Source organism: Glycine soja, chromosome 8, assembly GCF_004193775.1.
Source record: "Glycine soja cultivar W05 chromosome 8, ASM419377v2, whole genome shotgun sequence".
Taxonomy (NCBI): Eukaryota; Viridiplantae; Streptophyta; class Magnoliopsida; order Fabales; family Fabaceae; genus Glycine; species Glycine soja.
In genome coordinates, this window is record NC_041009.1 from 10,131,731 (window position 1) to 10,147,269 (window position 15,539).

Consider the following 15,539-nt stretch of genomic DNA (forward strand, 5'->3'; position numbering starts at 1 on the left):
TATGAAAAAATTTAGCATTATTTAATTATATCTTTCTCATTTATAAAAAAAAATATAAATTATTCTTTATTGAAACTTGATATCATGAATAAAAGAGATACATTAAAACTAAAACTAAATTTAAATGAATGATAATTTAAGAAAAAATGAAAAGAATAATGTAACATACTCTAAAAATTGATAAGTCAAGAATGATTTGTTAAAAATAACAAAAATTCTCTGATAAATAAAAATTCCTCTATAAGAATACAAGGTTACATGCAAAAACCAAAGAGAAATTAAAGTTAATCTCAATTCATTAGACCAAAAGTCTTTTACAACTCGTATAAATATTCCAACGAACAAAATTTTAAAAGCCAACCACAAAGGCCCACTGAAAGTCCTTCAAAACCAACACAAAAATACACATTCATAAAATCCAATTATAAAAAGCATAAGGATCGGTGATTATGAGTTTTTTTTTTTGGATTTCAAATATAATTTTTAAATAAAACATGTTTGATAAAAATAAAATTGAAATTACTTTTTCAATTATTTTTAAAACCAAAAAAAATATTTTTTAAATTTAATTTTTAGTTAAAATAATACATATTTTTTATATTTGACAATGATATCTCACTCCTGTCATATAGTAACTAATATCATTATTATTATTATTGTCATCATATATAAAATATCTTTAAACTAATTTTAATATAATATAAAACCTTTAAAATAAATTTATTTAAAACTGAATTTAAAAAAAAATTAAAATTAAAACTAAAAACTAATTCTTATTTTAAAACTTAAAAAAATCACCCCAAACAAATCCTAACAAAACCTCTTTTGTTAAGTAACTATGCTAGTTTCATTACTATTCTAAATAAATAAAAATTTTAAAATATAATTTATAAAAAAAATATACATGTGACTAGACAGGTTAAACTCTAGTGATAAGTGAATGGGTTGTTAATAATACTTACATTATTATTTAATATTACTAAGTAGTAATAGAACTAAAAAAAAATCTATAAAGGACTAAAATCCTATTTTACAGTGACAAAAGATTATTAAAAAAAAGAAAAGAAAAGAATACTAAAGGGATCTGTGGCATCAGGGAACACTCTCAGCCCACGCTCGTTTTCGCCTTACCGAGTCTCTGTCTGTCTCCATGTCGCCACTTGTCATCCCTTGCAAACGAAGTTTCCTACCATCACTCCAATAATCCCCTGGGCTCACGCCTACCATTGCCATCTTCACTTCCCCAATCCTAAATCAGCCCCGTCCAATCACATCGCCGTGCCGTGAAACACACTTCCACTACCCTTATTCCTTTCTTTTCTACTTTTTTTTATTTATTTCCTTCACTTTCACATTCTTCAATTAAAAACGAGATAAACAATCAATCATTCAATCTTTTTTTTTAACACCACAACAGCACTATTTTTTGAATTGAAATTCCAAGAACTAGACAAATTTTTAATTATCAATTCTCAATAATCTGAAATTCTTCAGAGGCTGTCTGGTAGGTACGGTGTGGTGGTGTTTCTTCATCAATCTATTATCATCAGCCACCTAAGACAAATTCACATTTCATTAGACTTCCTACTTTCTAGGGTTTGTCACGTATTCATATTTATGCTATTAAATTAAATGGCCGGCACCGGCGACCTTGATGCCGATGCGGTACTCAGCGACGTCGAGGACGACGGCGGCGATCCGATTCCGCTCGAGACGAAGGCTCCCTCGCCGGAAGACGTCTCCGTCGAGAAACTCCGGGATGTTCTCGCCGAACTCGATAGGGAGCGGCAAGCGCGCATCGCCGCGGAGAATACGAAGTCGGAATTGCAGGTTTCGTTCAACAGATTGAAGGCGCTAGCACACGAGGCAATAAAGAAGCGCGATGAGTTCGGTCGCCAGCGAGACGACGCCGTTCGGGAGAAGGAGGAGACGGCGAAGCAATTAGAAGAAACCGCGAAGGAACGCGACGCGCTGCGATCGGAGATTGGGAATTCGAGCCACATGCTGGTCACGGGTATGGAGAAAATCTCGGCGAAGGTCAGCAGCTTCGCCGGCAACGCGCTGCCGCTGCCGCGGTCACAGAAATACACAGGCATGGCGGCGGTGGCGTACGGCGTAATCAAGCGCGCGAACGAGATCGTGGAGGAGCTTTTGAAGCAGAACGAGGCGACCGCGAAGGCGAGGAACGAGGCTCGGGAGCAGATGGAGCAGCGGAATTACGAGATTGCCATTGAGGTTTCTCAGCTTGAGGCCACGATCAGTGGCTTGAGGGATGATGTTGCAAAGAACGCTTCGATTGTTGAGGATTTGGAGAGGGACTTAGCTGTTAGGGATCAGAGGCTGAACGAGGTTTCGGAGAATTTGAGTAAGGAGCAAAGCGAGGCTTTGCAGTTGAAGGAGTTCGTTGCTGAGTGTGAGGAGAAGTTGAGTAACTTGGAATCTCGGATGGAATCGCAAAGGCCTTTGTTGATTGATCAGTTGAGTTTTGTTTCCAAAATTCATAACCAGATATGCAATGTTGTTAAGATACTTGATGACGGTGGCACCTCGGAGCTGTCTGAATCGTTGTTTGTCCCGCAAGAAACAGACGTTGAGGAGAATATTCGTGCCTCTTTGGCTGGGATGGAGTCCATATATGAGTTGACCAAGATTGTTGTTCAGAAAGCTAAGGATGTGCTTGAGGAGAAGGATCGTGAGATTAAGAGTTTAGATGAGACGGTGGCTCAGTTAGTTAGGGAGAAGGATCAAATTGGTTCTTTGCTTAGGAGCGCTTTGTCTAAGAGGATGGCAGTTGATCCATCTTCTAGAAAGAGTGAGCTGTTTCAAGCTGCAGAGAATGGGTTGAGGGAGGCTGGGATAGATTTCAAATTTAGTAAGCTTCTTGGAGATGGGAAGGTTGCAGCTTCAAATGACAAGTCAGATACAACGGAAAAACAAGAGGATGAAATATATTCCTTGGTTAAGCATTCATTCCTGTTTCTAGTTTTTAATGAAACTTGTTCTCGTCTTACTTAGCATTTTGAAGACCCGTTAACGAATTCTTTGTGCATGCATGCAGGCCGGTGCTTTGGAGGATGTTGTTAGGGCATCTCAGCTTGAGATCATTGAGCTTAAGCATACTGTGGGTGAATTAAGGTACTTAACATCAAAATTAAATGCACAGTTGTTTGTACTTTTAAGTTTGATAAATGAAAGTCATACCCCGCGATACTGAAGAACTTGCATATTTGCAATTTCCAGTTGTGTTGACATCATTACTTTTTTTCTTTGCATATTGCTTAACTGCATTAAGGGCAGAGTTGAGCTTACTTAAGCAGCATATAGAAGCTCAGGTCAAGGAGCTTGACCATAGAATGCATCGGATAGAGGAACTTGAAGAGAAGGAGAGAGTGGCAAACGAAAATGTAAGCTCAAATTTGTTTTATGAGTTTAATTTGATCTAGTTCCTTAACCATGGACAGTTTATCTTTCACATTTGTATATTGTAGAACATAGAATTTTGTTGTGTATCCTAGGCTGTGGAATTTTTTACTGGACATGTGATTGTATGTTCTTCTCTAAGTAACAAGTTGGTCTATTTATAATGTAGATTGAGGGACTGATGATGGACATTGCTGCTGCTGAAGAAGAAATTAACAGATGGAAAGTGGCAGCAGAGCAAGAAGCTGCCGCAGGCAGAGGCGTCGAACAGGAATTTGTGGCACAGGTATGCTATCTATTACCAATATTTGTTGACTTGTTTGCTATATTTGGAGAATGTGACCAAAAGAAAATTTCAGTTGTGCGGTGCCCAAGTAATCTTAGAGTTTAATGCATTTAAAATTTAATTTATGATTTTTTTATGTCCAACTTTGATTGTGCAATGGTGAATTGTGGAGTTCAAAATTTGCTTTTAGTTAAGCCTATTTGTTTTGGTGTGAAAAATCAATTCTTGCACTTTCCAATGAAAAACACATGTTCCAATGTAAATTTATGACAGATTAATTTGGACACACATCCTAACTATGTTCATTGGTTCAAAATTAATTTTATCAGGATCAATTCTACTCAAAATTAAAACAATGGGCCCTAAATACATTAGCTGGTTGCTAGTGGCATGAACCAACTATCTCAAAGGCTTTAGATATTGGGTGGAAGCAAATGAATGATTTTATATATCTAATGTGTCCCCGCATTAAAAAACCCTTTGGGCCTATAGTGTGGATAACGTGCAGGCTCACTGATAGGAATCTCAGGGAGAAGAGTGGAATGATTGCGTTTGCGTGAATAGTAGTAGTTAGTTTGGATGGTTAGAATGGTTGCAAATGCTACCCACTGAGTTGTTAAGTTCTTGTGTATAAATAAGCACAAGGCAAGCTAATGCATGCTTTTCATAATGACCAATAAGAATAGTTCATGAGACCGTGGCTGGAGTGAAAGTCCTCTAAATTCTCCTATTCTTCCATTCATTGTCCCTTTTCTGCATGGCATGTCTTTGATACCTAAGAGCTGCCACTCGTCCTACCTTGAGCTGAAATTTAAAATTTTCACTTTTATATAGAAGAAAGGGGACTATGAAAAACAAACTCTAGACCCTAATGCCGTAAATACTTTAGTACACCATGTCATGAACTAATTATCCCAAGAATTTAAGTAATTGGTTTGGGAAAATGTTACCTTATTTTCACTTTGTTTTCTGATTTCTCAAACCAAACAGCTTCTAAGCTTTTAGTTGAAGGCTGATTTTATATCTTCTACTAATGACCTCTTTTTTCCATGAATTCCATTGCTTCAATCTTTTTTTGTGCATTCATTGTCTGGTGCTCCTTTGGCTCTCTAGCATTATCTTCTCACTGAAAAATTTATTGCTGTAACTACTGCAAGTTGATACTTTAAGTTGAGATCAATAGAAAGCCACCTGTTGGTAGATTTTTTTTCACTGCTATTGTATGTTTTCATCGAATATTCCTAGTCATAATTGCTGTCTGCAAATCTGCAGTTGTCAGCACTTAAGCAGGAACTTGAAGAGGCAAAGCAATCCATGTTAGAATCAGAGAAGAAACTAAAATTCAAAGAAGAAACAGCTGCTGCTGCCATGGCAGCCAGAGATGCTGCAGAAAAGTCTCTTAAGTTAGCAGACTTGAGGTCATCTAGACTAAGAGACAGAGTAGAAGAGCTTACTCATCAGCTCGAAGAGTTTGAGAACAGGGAAGATTCAAGGAGCCGTAATCGGCCTAGATATGTGTGTTGGCCATGGCAGTGGCTCGGCATGGATTTTGTTGGATTTCAGCAGCGACCCGATACACAACAGGAGGCTTCTAACGAAATGGAACTTTCTGAACCTCTATTATAATTGGGCCTTTTCTTTTCTCTTCTTTTTTATTTTCCTTTGTGTATTTATGTTGATTTCTTCAAATTAATATTACAAAGTTGTAGTTTATACCATCAACATGTTCCACCATCTCTTAAAATGCAGCCATGGTGTTTATTGGTTGAGCATTAGACTCCTGTAAAAGTGAGAAAGTCTCTGAAGTCTGAAGTATACAAGTGAGGGTGTGTTCACACGCTTGAATTAAAGTAGGTTAAGTTCATCATACACTTTAATATTAATTAACATAAAATGCATCTTCACTTATTCACTTTTAGAGGTTTTCTCACTTCAGATGAGCTGTTTCCCTGCATTATCATGTTGCAGCTGCTTCTGGCTTGGGTAGCTTGCTATTGTACTTTGGTTGTTTTGAACGAACATGTCAAGAAAGCAATAAACAAATACCCTGTCATTACATTACACTCAAAAGTCTAGACGTGTCCACGGGAAGGTGCGTAAGCCTGACTTCTGTATATGCTCAATATATTACAATTTTTTTGGGTGGGTGCCTAATTGTGTCAATTGAGTTACAACATTTTCAGCTTCTGTATGGTCAATTCTTTCATTGAGCAAATTGGCTTTTGAGGGATCTATGGATTCGTCAGTCTCTCCCTTGTCCCTAGCAAGTCTATATTTGGAACAGGTGGAACAAGTGGATCGGTCAACCACTCAACCTGACAAATCTCTAGTATATCCAATACAATTTTATTAATAAAATTAATTATTTTTTTTAGCTTTATTTTACTTTTGGTACCAAGAGATCCAGACATTTAATTTTGCAGAAGGGTTTTCTTTAATTTAAAAAGAGACTGCATTTAGGGGTGTTCCTCAACCGGGTTAGATCTTCACTCAGTCTTGAAACTATGATGACATTAGATTTTAAGAAGTAAGGAATATATGGGTTTAACTAAAATTGGACCTAAGTAGGACAAGACTAAATTAGTGGCGCGAATTAAACAAAACCATGAATGATGTGACTAAGAAAAATGATGTATTATGTGACTAAGAAAAATGATGTATTGTAATCTAGTCGGCATATGTTGGTTTAATGGCAAGACATGTTTTCATTCGCTTCGTAGGTGTAGACAAATTCTTGTTGGAATAAAAAAAAATTATCAACAAATCATAACAACTACTATGTTATATTAGTTGGAACAATTTTTTAACAGGTAGTAATGTTCTAAACATATTTGATGACCCGTCTCAAGTCCAAGTGCAACACCAAAGATGTTGTTCATGTATGTATAGATTAATATTTTGAAAACGTGTTAAGAATTAAAGAATCACATTTGAGATGTGAAAGATATAATTGTTAATTTTTAAAAATTATATCTTTAATAACGTGAAACCAAAAATGCTAAATCATGCAGTGAACTTTGCAACGGTGGTGGAACATTAATTAAACTTGGAGCATGTTATACGCACCCTATTTTTTTTTTTATTTCTATATATACGCACCCTATTTTTCGTTGTCTAATTTGGTACGATAATGTATAAGCATTTCACCTTTTAGGACAAATCTTAGACCAGCTGGTCTGTGCCTTGTGGGATATATAAGATAAGAAAAATTAGTAATCACTCTCTGGCCATTAGCTACACATGTCACATTAAATTAAAGTCCCCTAAAATTGTGGATTTGATATTTATTGGCCATTGAACATGATTGATCATACTTGATGTGAAAACTTAAAAAACCACATATCCTTAAGAAACTACTACTACTACTACTTAATAGTATGAACTAATGTTAAAGAAGTTGTTACTAGTTTATAATAAATAATCTCGAATAATTCTCGAGAAGAAGAAAAATAAGATACAAATTTGTGGTTTAACAAAACTACATGTAGTTGGGAGGGAAAAACAAAAAGGCTAACCTTCAAAGATGTTATTTTCAGGAAGAATAGGCAAATTAAGAAAGACCAAAACCCCCCAATTTTCAAGGACTAAAAAAAAGAATACCAATGACATAGAATCATCATCTGTGGTGCTAAATTATTGCTTCAGCGCTTTGTTCTGCATTTCTTTTTGAGCAAAATGCCATCAGGAGGGCGTGTTAGCATGACACTGCAACGGCCATAAAGATTATATGAATACCTTAAGATGCTTCCCAATTTGGACCGTGCCCTGAAAACTCCCCTCACTTCAAGTATAACCCCATTGCCTTCCATTTGTTTCACAAGCCTCTGGCTCTCTCTTAATGGAAGCTGAACTTGACTAGATACCAAATGAATATATGCAAACCTTGATTGAAGCCTTGCAGCATTGAAAGGCTCAACATATTGAGTCGCAATAAGGGTACTTCCATAGTAGAGATAAATGATCACTGAGCTGAAGTCCACATGCACCTTCTTGTTTGGATTTGTGAAGTTAGCCAGCATTGTTAGATCAGCATTGAGTAGATATCCAAGGTCAAGGTATGCAGCATTTAAGGTCACACTAGACACATCAAAATGAGGACTTTGGGGGCGAAAAACCAAGTACACTATAAGGACTATTAAGCCTCCTATGATTATGATGAGCCAAAATATTACACACAAGCAAGCACCTAACCATGTCAAGGGTTGAGACTTCTGTTCCTTAGGCAACTTTATACCGCTGAGGCGGGGATCGCGGTGAGGCTGCTGTCGAGGCTCGGGAGGGACATCGGCCGAGGGAGGAGGTTCTTGAAAATTTACCTTTGGCTTAACCGGCCGGAAGCCTTGGTTTGTTGGCTGTCTACGTGGACTTCTTTGCTTGCCATGGCGTGGCTCTTGGGGAATAGGTGGTGGTGGGTGTGGATGATCTTGGGGAATAGGTTTGGTGGCAGGTTGCAATGGAACATGATCTTCGTGCTGAGGTCGTGTTCGTAATGGAACACGGTCTTCATGCTCAGGTGGTAATGCAACTGGTATAGGTGCAGCTACTTGTGTGGATGGTTTGCCATGGCGTTTTCGTCGTGGCACAAGTGGATAAGGTTCGGTATCATGATCATCTACATATTCAGGCTGTGATGATCTAGAAAAATGAGGGTTGGTTTCTCGACGAGACATGGTGTGGTTGTGCAAAAATGTATGAGGAAAATGAAGAGAAACAGAAAGACAATGCTAAGAGATTGTTATTAAGCTAATGGAAACGAGGACAAATCAAGCCTAAAACAAAAATTAAAGCATATAAAGGGAAAGAGAATGACTTCATGGGAACTTCAAGGATGATTCATGTAAAGGCAAAGAATCAAACATAAGCCACTTATGTGGGGCAAAATGTTTCAATTCTTTATTTTAAATATTTAACACCCGAAAGTGATATCATGTATCACTTATGGATGCTATGCTTAGCTCAAGCCTTGAGTGGATGTGTGAAATTTAGACATGAGTTGCCGAGCTTATTATTCTCCTATAATATAGAGAATTTGAATCCACATTAGAGAACAAGACCTTGTGTGAATTTACAGATGGCATGGATTCTTGGACTATGAAGGTTTCAAAATTTATCATAAAGCCCCCTTCAAATTGTAAAGGTTACGGAAAAGACCTGATCATACATTCTAACTCTCAAGTACTTTCTGTTTCTTGTACCACAAACAAGACTGCGGAAGATACCTTTCCCCTACTTTGGTCCAAAATACGTGGACCCCACCCCAGACACAGACTGCGAATTCTAGCACAGAACAGCCGATTAAAGAGAGGAACTCGTTATGACTTATGAGTCAACATTAAATCAATTTAAAAAGAAATCAATATTTTCAGCTTAAATAAATAAAGCAATATGTTAAATATAAGAACAACCTTAACATACACGTTTCATAAAAAGGATTCAAATTTGGCAAAAATGAAAGGTATATGCCCATAATATAACAAACTCAATTTATTGATGAACTTCAGGCGCTTGGGCATTTTTTTAAACTTTTCCAGCAACTGAAGGAGGCTATAATTTTCAACAGATCGACCAAACAGCACCCCCACCGCACTCTCAATAATAGAAAGAACCAAAGTTCAAAGGCAAAATAATGCAATAGCTACAAAACAACTACACAAAAGTTTGTGAATCCTGTGACTAACATCAATTCCTCAGGTTCATGTCACTGTAGTAAATGCCTCAATTCAATAGTTGGAAAGAATTTTCTCTTCAAAATGCCTCAAGTCAAATGGAGGAACTAGAACTAGGGTTTTTTGTTGCCTTCAATTTTCTATATTTTCCAATATCTGGTCAGATGTGTTGTTAACAGTTCCTAGATGCAGATAAGGCAACGGTTTAGCAAGAGCTTTTCTCCATTGTTACTTTTCAATATTTCTTCCATTTACTCCCCCTCACCCCAAAACAGATGTAAGTATTGTGATATGCACGCATAAATACTCCACCTCAATATTTAACATTCTAACTCCTCCATTCTGACATTGAACTGTGACGGGATAAATCATATAAAAGTCATCTTGCCCGATAAACTACATTTCATAATTAAGCAGAGACGAATGTAAAAAGTAAATATTTTAAAGTTGCTTTCATATTCAATGGCAAGATTCAGGAATTAGAATTATCGGCTTGAAATCATAAATTTAGATAACCAAGCCTTTGATTGTTCCTGGTCTAATTATGTTCAATACTGGATGGGAAAATTTATTTCTTCTTCTGAAATTCTATATTCAGGCAAGTTGAAGTCCAATTTCATTTTGATAACCTGGGATTATATTAGAAGTGGATGGATTCTCAATACAGCTGGGATGAGAGTTTCTAAAATTGGTTTAATATGTGTGAATGAAGAGCTTGAGATACCACATGTAGGAGAAAGATTTATTACTGAAATGAAAATCTTTGAGAAATACACAGTGAATGAATGAAGAAAGGATTTGTCAACCCAGTTTCAATACTGCACTTTTCCAAACTAATTCTAAGATGTAGCAGTTTTGAAACTAATTTCCTAATACAAAGCATTTTCTGACATTTAGCCCCCACCATGGCATTTTCTTAACTATTTCCAATTTTTCTTTCATACTCCAGAAGTTTGGATGGTGGACCCTAGATGATTTATTTCTATTTGGAAATCATCAAGAATCCAGACATGTCCTGCATCCGTACTTTCTTTGTTCCCTCCTTTCTTTCTGTTTCTTCTCCAATTTTCCATCAAACCAATCTGCAAATTGCTTCTTGTGCTGGTTGTGGTTGTCCTTCGGCTGCTCCTGTTCCAAGGTGCAACATTGTCTGGGGTAGAATCTATTGGCAAGGAAATACCAGCATGCAATAAACCAGGGTACATTAGTATCATGCATATAGAATGTTATGGTTCTCTAATAAAAGAATGTGCTGAAATTAAAGGAGTAGAAACATACTTTGGATAAATGATCACAGTGACATTTCTTTGGAAAAGTTTGAAGTTCCATGCCGCAGATACAGGCAGAAGCATCATAGTTAACCAGAAAATAATGCTAATAAAGGTCAGACAAGTTGAATTTTGTAACAGTATAATCCTACAAATATGTATTCCTGTATGCTAATCCAAATCTCAGAAGCCAAACATAATTTGTGATAGCATCACGGTTTTTCAGAAACTAATAAATTTGAATCTTGAAACCTAACAAGGCAACCTAGTGAATCTTTTTTCCACATCCACAATTCTCCGGAGTTACATATGTCTAGACATAGACACAAATAGTAAACCGATGATCTGTTAATAAAGGTTCCAGAATGCTTGTATTAAACCCGAGTTTATTGTTCAACAATTTGCTAGGATGCTAAGGAGAGGCAGCAAAGTAGCAACAAACTAGGCATAAGCCACACCAAGGTGAGATCACCAATGAAAGCGTATCTTCATAGTTCAAACTATGCTCTGCAACCACAAACTTCATCTTGAGGAAACAAGACAAATTTTTACCAACATCAAGGAGTTATCCCAATAAGGGTGCTATACTATTATTAATAGTTAGAACCATAAATGACATAACATGTTCATAACCAAGATTTCTGCTATGCAAGGCTGGACATGAGTCAATCTGAATTGAGCTGCCACTGATGAAAGATTTACTCAAATAGTATCCAGATAGCATAAAACTGACTCAAAGCCACCCTCAATATGAACTCTGAATAAACAACAATTGGGATTTGAATAGGCAGCTGGAGGGATTCCAAACAAATCATCAATTACTGATATTAGTTGTGCTGGGTGAGAAACAAATCCATAGCTCTCAATGTATAACAATTGCCAAGTGTAAATGAATGCTCTATTATATTGACAAATACAATCTGCCAAGTGAATAGTCTGTTGACAATATGAAACAAAACTTGGATACCATTACTTCCATTGGTAGCAAGAAATCATTACAGCACTTCCCTCTGTATGGATCCTTTACAAGAAGCTGGCCTGTGAATTAATAGTATGTTATACAGCATATAAGTATATAGGAGCACAGAGACACATAAAAGGTATGGGATTGCACCACGAGCGTCATAAAAATAGGATAACTTGATTTACAGGCGTCATTACCTGCAGATAACGTTTCTGGTCAGGTTTGCTAAGCCTTTGTGTAACTATATCAAGAGAAAACGTTTTAAGTTGGCTTTCCCATTTGAAAGAAGGGTGTGATGAATTTGAGAGGATCAAAATACAAACTAGTGTCATGTTGTGCCATCACTTGATTGAATGGCATTGACTAGAGTCTCAGAGAGATGTCTGTTAAGTGTAAAGCCTCTCTCCATCATCTGATCCCATACCCTACAGGCCAGTGAAATCTTTTTTCCCCTTATAAGCCCTCCAACTATCAACTTGTAAGTTACCTCATCAGGGTACAAACCTTTGCTCTGCATTTCATCAAATAGATGCATGGCATCCATAACTCTAGAAGTCTTACAAAACCCATTTAGAAGTGCATTGTAAGAGATAACATCTGGATTAACCCCATTCTCCACCATGTCACGAAAAACACTATGAGCCACATCAACCTTCCCATTCTTACACAGATGATCAACTACTGCTGTATAGAATATACAATCGGGAAGAACACGCATCTTTGTCATTTCATCAAGCAGCTTCTTCACCACATGGGTACTTCCTTCCCTCAGAAACGCATCTATAAGTATATTAAATGTCACCATGTCTGGCCTAATCCCCTTCCCACACATCTCCTCAAACAACTCATAACCCTTCCTAGTCCGGCGCGCCTTACAGAACGCCGTAATAACGGTATTATACGAAACAACATCACACATCCCTTTTGTCTGCATCCTCTCCACCATCATCAAATGAGCCCTGTCCACCATATTCGCCTTGCAAAAACCCTTCAAGAGCTCATTATAGCTATACAAATCCGGCTCCACCCCGCTCCTCTCCATGGTCTCCACCAACCTCACGGCCTCATCCACCATCCCTTCCTCACAACAGTAATTCAAGAGTATGTTATAAGTAACCAAATCCGGCACACACCCGGTGCGGCTCATAAACGCCTTAATCTTCATGGCCTTGTCAACCCTCCCCATCCTACAAAACCCATCAATCAAAGCATTATAAACTAAGCTATTAACCTTCACCCCACCCTTGATCACACCAACAACAAGCTCATAAGCCAAATCAACGCGCCCTCCACTGCACAACCCAACAACAAGAGCAACACAGGCTTTATAATCAGGGCTTAACCCTTTGTCAATCAAACGACGCCAAACCTTAGCAGCCTCGTCAAAGCGTTTAGCATTGCACAGCGCGTCAATGATGATGGTGTAGGAAACGACGTCGGGGTCTCTTCCCTTGGAGGGCATGGAGTGGAAGAGTTCGAGGGCGGTTTCTAAGCGATTTTGGCGGCATAAGAGGTTGAGGTAAGTGTTGAAGGCCCAAATGTCGGGGACGAAACCGAGGGAGTCCATGTCGAGGAGGAGGCTGTGGATGAGGGGGAGGTTAATGTTGTTGGGGGCGGAGCAGAGGGCGGAGATGAAGCGGGAGTAGGTGAAGGGGAGGAGGGAAAAGCCGCGGGGGATGACGTGGCGGCGGTAGTAGTGGTGGGCGAGATGGAGGCGGGAGTGGCGGAGGAGGACGCCAATGAAGCGGTTGTAGTCGACGCTGAAGACGCGGCAATTTGATTCGGTCATTTGGTCGAACAGGTAGATGGCTTGGTTGATGAGACCGGCTTTGACCAGTTTTGATATTTGAGAGCGGTATGCGAGGCGGTGTGCGCCAATGCTGCTCTGATACATATCAATCAGGGGTTTCCAAATCCTGATTCATTCATCTCCCTCCCTCCACTGCTGCCTATCCCATTGCTCTCTTAAATCTTAACAATGTATTCAATTTGTTCATTCGTTCCGCGTCATGAGTTATCAACGCAGCAACTAAAGTTATTGAGAGGAACACCTACTGCGTTGAGTGTGTTTTTCTTACGCTTGGTGACACTGGTACTTTTTCTCTTCTCGATTCGAGAAGGAGAGGGAAGACAAGCTCTATTTCTTTCTTTTTCTTTTTTCTCTTCCGTTTTATTTTATGACTAATTAATTTATACCAGGATGTGATTGTGAAAGCATTCAACGCCTGATTGGGCTGGGGCTGGTTGGTTGGGTTAGTATAGTTGCATCAACTTCAAAATTAAAAAAAAAAAATTGTCTCTTGAAGTGATCAATACAATCTGTCAATTTGTGGTGAGGTTGTTTACTTGTAATAAAGTTTAGAAATTTTGATGTTGATAAAATTATTTTTGAACTATGTAAAATAATTGAAATACATATTTAAACTTAGAGATTTTATACTGGAACATGTAACGTTAGACATTATGTTTAACCACTCATGTATTATGTTCAACTAATTGAGGTAGAGTTTTTCAGAATTTATAGGTATTTATTTGAGTTAGAGTGTTTCTTTCCACAACTCAAGAAGCCACTAATGTAAATCCTTTTTTATATATAAGTATTTGTTGTTTAAGTTAGAGCGTTTCTTCCATATCTTAGAAACAACCAGAATTTAAATCTTGTACCACTTGTTTAGGAAACACAAGTCGCTATCACTTTTATCGATCGTTGTTGATCTTATAAATGCTTATATAACAAATTATTCAAACACTTTAAAATTTCATAAACATTTATCAATGTGTCAACTGAAATTTAAGAAAGTATAGATGCGATAAGTTACAAATTGCACGACAAAGGAACAAGGGCCCGAGAAAATAACATCAATGGATCCAAAAAACCTAAATGAAGGCATGTGATATGTTACAATGTTTACAATCAATAAAATGTCACTTGCAATTTTACTGCATTTTTTGTCGCAATGTGTGTTTTTTGTTGTGACTGAATGATTCTTCAAAGAGACGAAGTACATAGCCACTCTAAAATGAAGCGCAAAAGTGGACTTGCAAACTTGGACGTGAACTCATGATTTTGAACAATTTTGAGCAATTCTACCTATTTAACTTGATTTGCATATGTCTGCTTGTCAACTTGGATGAGTTTACAAGTTAACACTCAATTTTGACAACCATTGGTGAACCAATGGCGATATTGGATTGTATTCAAATTTTGTTGGTGTCTTTAGGCTATAAGACAATGTGTATGTCCTATAAAAAAGAATCATTGTTCTTTTAGAAGAACTTTTTGTTATTTCAAATGCCTTCTTCAATTCATCTTTCAATAATTGTCATGCATGCTTAAATAACATATAGCAATGAAATTGTTCTATAAGCTTATGCTTTTCTTTTTTTGCTTACAACTTGTATGTAGCATCCCTTTAGTAAAAAAAAAAAAGTTGTGATTTGAGAACAACAATAGCAAGAAATAAAATTAACTTGAGAGGAACCAAAAAATATAACTCGAGAAGAATGACAACACCATAACTCATAAGTTGAATAGCAATGGTAATTTTGTTGCGAAAAGTATTCATATGATTTTTAACTAGGAGTTTCAACAACTTTTCCCTAAATTTGGTTAAATTGTACGCAATGGTAATTTTCGCAACTTTTCCATCAATTTTTCATATTCATGTTCATTTTAATCATAATGTTCTCTTACTTTCTTTTCATATTCACTTTAAGCTCTTTTTCAAAACACTTTCCTACCTATTTTCACTCAAAATGCTACTAGGCACAGTTGCTTCTCTCCAATACGTTTTTGCTTCAATGCATTTGTTTCTCTAAAAAGGCCCTTGAGCTTAGACATTTCTCTATGTGACATCTTTGACCGAGATAGGGTTCAAATTGTCTTTAACACGCATGAGTATCTATCTTTATCCTTTTTCCAATGAGTTCGAGCT

General features: G+C 37.3%; 3 protein-coding genes across 5 annotated transcripts; 1 reads left to right on the top strand and 2 right to left on the bottom strand.

The window, feature by feature from the left end:
• Positions 1 to 1,632: 1,632 nt before the first annotated feature.
• LOC114421824 (golgin subfamily A member 4-like) lies at positions 1,633 to 6,086 on the top strand. Of its 2 annotated transcripts, none has more exons than XM_028387910.1 (7): positions 1,633 to 2,958; positions 3,059 to 3,135; positions 3,293 to 3,404; positions 3,590 to 3,706; positions 4,979 to 5,556; positions 5,643 to 5,798; positions 5,890 to 6,086. In XM_028387910.1, exons 1-5 carry the CDS (start codon positions 1,633 to 1,635, stop codon positions 5,330 to 5,332), a joined length of 1,986 nt encoding a protein of 661 aa, XP_028243711.1. In that variant the 3' UTR covers positions 5,333 to 5,556; positions 5,643 to 5,798; positions 5,890 to 6,086. The 2 variants fall into 2 exon arrangements, with proteins under 2 accessions (XP_028243711.1, XP_028243712.1); XM_028387911.1 differs by having other exon boundaries at positions 5,675 to 5,798.
• Positions 6,087 to 7,101: 1,015 nt separating this feature from the next.
• Positions 7,102 to 8,446, bottom strand: LOC114421825 (NDR1/HIN1-like protein 13). Its single transcript, XM_028387912.1, has one exon. The coding sequence runs from the start codon at positions 8,374 to 8,376 to the stop codon at positions 7,348 to 7,350; it is 1,029 nt and encodes a 342-aa protein (XP_028243713.1). The 5' UTR covers positions 8,377 to 8,446; the 3' UTR covers positions 7,102 to 7,347.
• A 1,647-nt stretch (positions 8,447 to 10,093) lies between these two features.
• Positions 10,094 to 13,785, bottom strand: LOC114421826 (pentatricopeptide repeat-containing protein At1g13040, mitochondrial-like). 2 transcript variants are annotated; one of them, XM_028387914.1, is made up of 3 exons: positions 11,802 to 13,785; positions 10,651 to 11,678; positions 10,094 to 10,534 (listed from the first exon to the last, which is right to left on the bottom strand). In XM_028387914.1, exon 1 carries the CDS (start codon positions 13,496 to 13,498, stop codon positions 11,933 to 11,935), a length of 1,566 nt encoding a protein of 521 aa, XP_028243715.1. In that variant the 5' UTR covers positions 13,499 to 13,785; the 3' UTR covers positions 10,094 to 10,534; positions 10,651 to 11,678; positions 11,802 to 11,932. The 2 variants fall into 2 exon arrangements, with proteins under 2 accessions (XP_028243715.1, XP_028243714.1); XM_028387913.1 differs by having other exon boundaries at positions 10,651 to 13,785.
• Positions 13,786 to 15,539: the final 1,754 nt, after the last annotated feature.

What these genes read in the sequence shown, in the direction of transcription:
- LOC114421824 (XM_028387910.1), top strand. Translation starts at nt 1,633, where the DNA reads ATGGCCGGCACCGGCGACCTTGATGCCGATGCGGTACTCAGCGACGTC. An exon ending in CATACTGTGGGTGAATTAAG is followed by an intron (nt 3,136 to 3,292) that starts GTACTTAACATC and finishes AACTGCATTAAG; the next exon opens with GGCAGAGTTGAGCTTACTTA. An exon ending in AACAGGAATTTGTGGCACAG is followed by an intron (nt 3,707 to 4,978) that starts GTATGCTATCTA and finishes GCAAATCTGCAG; the next exon opens with TTGTCAGCACTTAAGCAGGA.
- LOC114421825 (XM_028387912.1), bottom strand. Translation starts at nt 8,376, where the DNA reads ATGTCTCGTCGAGAAACCAACCCTCATTTTTCTAGATCATCACAGCCT.
- LOC114421826 (XM_028387914.1), bottom strand. Translation starts at nt 13,498, where the DNA reads ATGTATCAGAGCAGCATTGGCGCACACCGCCTCGCATACCGCTCTCAA.